At 43.3% G+C, this 8156-nt stretch overlaps 1 protein-coding gene across 1 annotated transcript; it reads left to right on the top strand.

Annotated features, from left to right (window-relative positions):
• Positions 1-2802: 2802 nt before the first annotated feature.
• Positions 2803-7527, top strand: LOC126149461 (uncharacterized). Its single transcript, XM_049915817.1, has 2 exons — positions 2803-2882; positions 6998-7527. Exons 1-2 carry the CDS (start codon positions 2834-2836, stop codon positions 7447-7449), a joined length of 501 nt encoding a protein of 166 aa, XP_049771774.1. The 5' UTR covers positions 2803-2833; the 3' UTR covers positions 7450-7527.
• Positions 7528-8156: the final 629 nt, after the last annotated feature.

Raw genomic sequence — 8156 nt, 5'->3', positions numbered from 1 at the left:
AATGTTAATTAGTTTGTCTGTTCTATGGACCCTTCACAAAGTTTCTTTCATTTGGCTGCTGAGTGTCAATTTCGGTAATTCTCTTCTTTACGTGTAGAAAGCCAGGTTTTTCCGCATCTGATTCATTAAGTTGTATAATAAAACGTTGTGGAGAGCGTTTCCTCTTCATTATATTTTTCTTCAGCTAGAAAATCTCAGCATATAACACTCAAACGTGTAACAGAACAGTACTAGTCATGTACTACATCAATACGGCAAAATAGCTACATCGACACGTACCAAAAAATGATGAAGATGACTAAAAGGGCGAATCTCACAGTACAATGGTATTACAAGACATCGAACTATATATTCAGAGAAGTCTATATGCGATTAATAATTCACTTTACGAACGTTTCCAAATTTTCGTCAGACTAGTTTTTCTAACTTTAACAGTAATAATGATAATTTCAATTACCTTTTAAAATTATTTAACAGAGGCTTTTTGAAATAATTCCTCATTACACTTCTTTTAAGTTTGTATCTAAGTGAAATAATAATCTACAATTTATTTAATCATAATAAACAAAAAAATTCATGGTATCTGAAGAATGTACGTGCGTTGAGTAATTCATTTATCTGAGTGTATCGAGGAGTACAATAAAAAGCGAATACGAGCCATCGGCTAGTTCCGTTACAATGTGATAGTGAATTTAACCTCTATATAGCAGATCTCCCAAACACAAAGTCAAGAAAATTTTGCTATGCGGATGACATAGCACTGGCTACCAGAGACAAGTATCTCTTCAATACAGAGGAAGTCCTTAATAATGACGTCGAAATACTATACAATTATTTCAAGAAATGGAGACTCAAGCCAAACCCTAACAAAACTGAAGTATCTACATTCCATCTTAATAACAAAATGGCAAATGAAATTATTAACATAAAACTCGGTAACACCAACCTCAAACATAATAAGTTTCCAAAGTTTCCACTGCAAAAATTGGAACACGGAATAACATCATTCAAAAACTTTGCGGTACTACTTGGGGAGCTAACGCAAAAACATTACGCACCTCATCTATCGCCTTAGTGTTCTCTGTGGCTGAGTACTGCGCTCCAGTCTGGATTAATAGCTGTCACACCAAACTTATTGACAGGCAATTAAATAACACAATGTGGTTGATTTCTGGAACCGTTAAATCAACGCCCACGTACTGGCTACCGGTGCTATGTAATATCCTGCCCCCGGACCTGCGTAGAAAAGCGACCCTACTGCACGAATTCAGAAAGATTGAGACAAAACCAGAACTACCAATTAAAGAAGAATCCTCACAACTGCGACACACTCGATTGAAATCAGGAAAGCCACCCATACGCACAGCTGAACAGCTTCAAAATAATAACTATGACCACATGAAACAATGGAGACTAGATTGGAACCAAAAGACAAATGACCAACTACAGACCTGGTTTGAGAGCTATAAGTGCAACATCTCTGGAATGGAACTAACACGGAAAACATGGTCCGCATTAAATCGAATACGTACTGGACATGGCAGGTGTGCGGATTCACTACACAAATGAGGAAGAGCGATGTCACCAGAATGCGACTGCGGTGCCCCTAGACAGACGATCCAACACATCCATGGTGAATGCTCCTTGCGAGCATATGCAGGGGACTGGTCCGACTTCCTGGAGGCATCCCCATCGGCGCTAGAATGGATCTCAAACCTCGATATAACCTTTTAACTGACCAATATAAACATAAATTATATTCATGATTGTTATAAGATGGTTCAAATGGCTCTGAGCACTATGGGACTCAACTGCTGTGGTCATAAGTCCCCTAGAACTTAGAACTACTTAAACCTAACTAACCTAAGGACATCACACACATCCATGCCCGAGGCAGGATTCGAACCTGCGAGCGTAGCGGTCGTGCGGTTCCAGACTGTAGCGCCTTTAACCGCTCGGCCACTCCGGCCGGTTGTTATAAGATTTTAATGTCTAACACTTGATGTATTAATGTTGCATGTGTAGCCATACGCTAAATAAATAAATAAATAAGTGAATTTGTTCATGTATGTACAGAGCATAGTTGATAACTCTGTCTACAACTACAGTCTACCCGTACTATCCGCATTAAAAGAAACATTGAGGTTCATCATGAACGTTTGTCGTGGACAAGAAAAGAGTGAAATGACATCAATTAAAAGAGGTTCCCTGGGTAGGCGGTCGTAGTAAAAGTAAATAATTTCGACTGTTGAAGGTCAAAAGCAGGGGAAGATTCCTGCATATATTCTTTGCCAACATATTCATCTGAAGTGTAGGCTAACGTACTAGTGTGAGAAGCACCGCTGTTGATTACAGTACACAACACACATGGCAAATGGCGTATATAACAGTGGATACTTAAAACGTCTGTGTATATAAATGACTGCCAGAATAGGAGTGCATTACTGCATCGTGTGCAGAAACTGTTGAAAGTAGCAATTTCGAATTACGCAACTATTTTGTCCAGTGAGAAACACTGCAGGTTGATAAAGCATATATTTATCCATTAGCGCGTGATTATCTGTCGCAGATGGCAGTCAGATTACGTACTCTTATTGCCTCTTGCTACTTAATCTAAAGATAAGCTAAGTATTTACTGTCGTACCTATCGATGTTTTTCAAGTGTTACTATAGGAAAAGCTTATTTTCAGATGTGCGTAAATGAGTGACGCTTAAAGAGCAGCCCGACGGACGTCATAGCCGGTGGCCTACTCGTATATAAGACGATGGCAGCGATAAAAAAAAATCATCAGCTTCCTTCACTGAGGAGTGCAGACAGACAAGTACAGTCGCCATGCTGAGACAGGCTTTAGCTATCCTGCTGATCGCAGCTGCTGCCAGTGGTAAGTGCGCCATTATCTCAATGTTTTCTAAGGTATTATGGACGGGTAGCAACACGATATGTGTATATTGTTTCAGTATGTCCCAAAAAATACGTGCAAATTATTTTGAAAGTACACAACAGTGGAACTTGAAAGAGAGCTTTGACCCGTAGTATAGTGTCTTTTTGACACTGTAGAGCTTTTCAGTAGACACATTCATCACATCTCAACTCCTAGACCAATATGTCGGAAAGACAGTGAGTTTAGTAATTTTTATTAGTGCACACTCCACTTTTTCTTGTGTGTTTGTTCCATTCTTTAATATAACCTGGTTAGGACTTCAAGGCTCTTTTATAGGACGGGTTCCAGGTGGATCACAGCGTGCGTGTGATAGGACGTACGCCAAAGCTAGAGTATGCTGGACCAAACGATTCTTGTGGGAATAGCACGTAAATTGCGCAAAAATTCACCGCGAAATTCTGTCGATATATTGACCAGGCGCAATGACGCGTCCAGCTGCAGTCAAATGAAGCCAACAAAATCGACCCAGGCGAACAGACACGCTGATCGGGAAGGAAGGCCATCGACATCTAACACAGGCGATCGATGAACTTTAAAAACAGATCACAAACGGTGTCGACCGCAATAAAACATTTATTTCAATGTTTACCAGTTTCGGACGCTAGAAGACTATCCTCAGATCCTTATATCACGATGGCTGTGGATGGAGCATGTGTTAATGCTCCAGGAACGTCAGCTGATGTTCGTGGAGTCATAACACCTGCTCCGTTCACCGCCACCGCCTACCATCGTGATATAAGGATCTGAGGACGGTCACATACTACCGAAACCAATAACCATTCAAAAAATGTTTTATTGCGGTCTAGACGGTCCGTAATACATTTTTGAAGTACTTTCAGACAGACTGCTGTTTCTCCACGAGATATGTTCTCAAAAATAACTAATCGGGGAACTGATTCGCAGGAATCACAGATTTTCCAACGATGAGGATGATGACTCAGCGATCTTCGAATGGCTAAGTGACCCAGGGGTGGATTTCCGTCGTCGAGGAACTGGAAGATTAGCAAGAAGACGTGTAGAGCTGTCCAGGCGGGCGTCGTGGCTGCTGATCCTACGCTCCCGTGTGTTTGTTAGACATGGGTGTGTCACCCATGACTGACTGCACCGATTGCCACACATTTAAGTTCCCATAATTGTGCAAGTGCACCACTGTTTACGGCTTTACATCTCATTTTGGTATGTCACGATCATTGTTGTTATACAATAGTAGGTCCTCTTCTTGTTCGCACTTGGTGTGCATAAAGATGATGCTTTAGATTACAAACCGGTCATGCAATAGATAAGAACTTATTCGCAAATGAAAAGCATTTTTTCTATTAATACAGTACTAATCAATAAGGATCCCAGATGGAGGAGCAACTCAAGAATCAGTCGAACAAGTGTTTTGTAACACGCATTTTTTTCCCGGACGAATAATTACAATTACGAACCATTCTTCGAATGAATATCAGCCTGGTATCTGACTGTCATACGATTAGCATCATGTGCTCGCTGTACTTTATGTCTTTCTCGAATTTTACTTCTGTTTTTTTTTCGGTAAATACGCTGAACTGACAAAAGTAATGGGATTCATCCTAATATCGTGTCGGACTTACTTTTTCCCGCCGTACCGTAGTGCAGCAGCTCGACGTGCCATGGACCCAAGAAGTCGTTGGAAGTCCCCTGAAGAAATATTGAGCCATGCTGACTCTATAGCCATCCATAACTGCAAAAGCTTCGCCGGCGTATGAGCTTATACATGACCTAACCCCTCGATTATGCCCCATAAATGTTCAATGGGATTCGTATCGGGCATTTCCTCGAATTGTCCAGAATTTTCTTCAAACCAGTCGTGAACAATTGTGGCCCGGTGACATGTTACATCGTTAACCGTAAAAATTCCAAAGTTGTCTGGGAAGATGAACTCCATGAATGGCTGCAAATGGTCTCCAAGTAGCCGAACACAAACATTTCCACTCAATGAGCTGTTCAGTTGGACAAGAGGAATCCTACCATCAGGTCTTACCAACTGAAATCGGACTTATCTGCTCAGGCCACAGATTCACAGTCGTCTAGGGTCCATTCCAAAGTTGTCTAGGGACATGAACTAGATGAATGGCTGCAAATGGTCTCCAAGTAGCCGAATATAAACATTTCCAGCCAGTGGGCTGTTGTGTTGGACAGGAGAACTCAGTCCATTCCCCACTACCAGCTTGCACAGTGTCTTGTTGACAACTTGGGTCCATGGCTTCGAAGGGTTTGTGCCACACTCGAATCCTACCATCAGGTCTTACCAACTTCAGTCGGACTTATCTGCTCAGGCCACAGTTTCCCAGTCGTATAGGGTGCATTCCAAAGTTGTCTAAGAACATGAACTCAATGAATGGCTGCAAATAGCCGAATATAAACATTTCCAGTCAATGAGCTGTTCAGTTGGACAGGAGGACTCAGTCCATTCCTCACTACCAGCTTGCACAATGTCTTGTTGACAACTTGGGTCCATGGCTTCGAAGGGTCTGTGTCACACTCGAATCCTAACATCAGGTCTTACCAACTTCAGTCGGACTTATCTGCTCAGGCCACAGTTTCCCAGTCGTATAGGGTGCATTCCAAAGTTGTCTAAGAACATGAACTCCATGAATGGCTGCAAATAGCCGAATATAAACATTTCCAGTCAATGAGCTGTTCAGTTGGACAGGAGGACTCAGTCCATTCCCCACTACCAGCTTGCACAGTGTCTTGTTGACAACTTGGGTCCATGGCTTCGAAGGGTCTGTGTCACACTCGAATCCTAACATCAGGTCTTACCAACTTCAGTCGGACTTATCTGCTCAGGCCACAGTTTCCCAGTCGTATAGGGTGCATTCCAAAGTTGTCTAGGAACATGAACTCCATGAATGGCTGCAAATGGTCTCCAAGTAGCCGAATATAAATACTTCCAGTCAATGAGCTGTTCAGTTGGACAGGAGGACTCAGTCCATTCCCCACTACCAGCTTGCACAGTGTCTTGTTGACAACTTGGGTCCATGGCTTCGAAGGGTCTGTGCCACATTCGAACCCTGCCATCAGCTGAAATCGGACTCATCTGGTCAAGCAATAGTTTTACAGTCATCTAGGGTCCATCCGATATGGTCACGAGCGCAGGAGAGGCACTGCAAGTGATGACGTGCTGTTAGCAAAATGCATTTGCTTAGGTCGTCTGCTACCATAGCCCATTAACGCCAAATTTAACCGCACTGTCCTATGGACACGTTCGTCGTACGCCTCATATTAATTTCTGTTGTGCTGTTTGTCTTTTAACACTAACAACTCTACGCAAACGCCTCTGCTCTAGTTCGTGAAGTGAAGACCTTCGACCACTGCGTTGTCCGTGGCGAGAGGTAATGCCTGAAATTTGGTGTTCTCAGCACACTCTTGATACTGTGGATCTCGGAATACTGAATTACCTAGAGATTTCCGGGATGGAATGTATCTGGCTCCAATTACTATTCCGCGTTCAAAGTCCAATTGTGCGGCTATGCTCACGTCGGAAACAGTTTTCACCTGAGTATAAATGACCTTCTACACCTTTTGTACTCGATACTGACGCCATCTGTTTCAGTGTATATCGCTATATCAGCTCAGTGAGTTTTCACGAATCTTATAATCGAACAGTAATACATATCTTCACCTATTTATGCGCAATATGTTGGATTTATTTGCGTAGAGTCAACTGCACGACTGTCCACCGATCATTGATCCTCTGCATGTCTTTCTGTAGTTTACTAGGCTCAGGCGTTACCACCTTCCTCTAGAGAAAACATCATCTGCAGAAAGGCTCAGGATCCTTCAACGTTATCCAGTAGTCCTCACCTCGTTATCACTTTCTCTACTATCAGTCTGAAATCTAAGTACGACTACAAACTAAATATTTCGCATCGTCTGTATAAATCTGTAGTAGAATTTAGTCCATCTCCACCAGTCTACTCATGGTCGTCGAGATCTTTACAATGTGCTTGGTTACTGAGGTTACATCTAAGCATGACTACATTGTAACTATTACTCAAATTGATCTTGTTGTTATGGTGTGTTTCTAGCCTCGTACCCGAAGAGGACAGTGCTGTTTCAAGACCCAACCGCCTGGACGGGTGAAGGGAAGTGCTGCATGGGCGTCTTCAACACGCCCCACCGCTACCTCGGAGCGTACAAGGTGACGGCCCTGTACTTCAGCAGCCACGTGCGCAACTACGCGACGCTGGAGATCGGTCCAGAGCAGCAGGACATCAACATCACCATGAGCGAGTACCCTGCTGGCGGGGATTCCTGGAGGGTGGTGGGTACCGGCAGGTACACGGGGGTGTCTGAGCCCACGCAGCTGCTGAGGATCCCCATCACCTACCAGACCGACCCCACGGCCGCCTACCTGTTCGAGATCGTGTATGGTGGCCCGCTCACCTACCCCGGCTATGGCGCCATCGATGTCTCCGCGGGACCCTACAACACGACAAGCAACTACTTCATACTCGGTATTGACTACGAGAACCCATGAGAGAAACAAACTCCTGACTGCAGTAGCTGTAATTATTGTTAACTTATACATTTAAAATAAAATGTGTTATCAACAGTTGCTGATTGGTTTTTGGACCTGAAACAAAAATTATTTTGTATCCCATTATTTACGAATGGTAGATCTGAACTGTATGGTATATCTTCAGCATGAGGCTGTTGTGACAACTGATAAAAAAAAAACACCGTCCGAACGCCGTGTCAACCTCACGCCTTAGGCGTCACCGAATGCGGAGCAGCACGTTGTCACTACATCGCTCTCGCAGCCGTTTTCGTGACTGATGCTGCCACTTCTCAATCAGGTAGCTCCTCAATTAGCCTCGCAAGGACTGAGTGCCCCACAGTGGCCAACAGAATTCGGCAACTGGGATGGTGACCCATCCAAATGCTAGCAAAGCCCGATAACGCTTAACTTCGATGATCTGCACACCAGCTGAAGCCAGTGATTGCAACAGTCCTCCAGTACCTCAGCTGTAGATCTGAAGATGGCACAGCTTCGCGGAAACCAGTAACAAAGGGTAAATAGAATAGTGTTGTTGACATTTTCACAAAATACTAATACAACATCATTGCCATATCCTGCGACACATTGTCGCGATGGTTTTAATAATGTTTCTCAGTACTAAAGTGTGACTGCAGAAAAATGAGAGCTCATTCTCACTCTAACACAATTAAATTCATTCTTTTCAA

This window comes from Schistocerca cancellata, chromosome 2, assembly GCF_023864275.1.
Source record: "Schistocerca cancellata isolate TAMUIC-IGC-003103 chromosome 2, iqSchCanc2.1, whole genome shotgun sequence".
In the NCBI taxonomy this organism is placed as follows: Eukaryota; Metazoa; Arthropoda; class Insecta; order Orthoptera; family Acrididae; genus Schistocerca; species Schistocerca cancellata.
The sequence above is the reverse complement of the archived record's forward strand: the minus strand, read 5'-3'. Positions and strand labels throughout refer to the sequence as shown.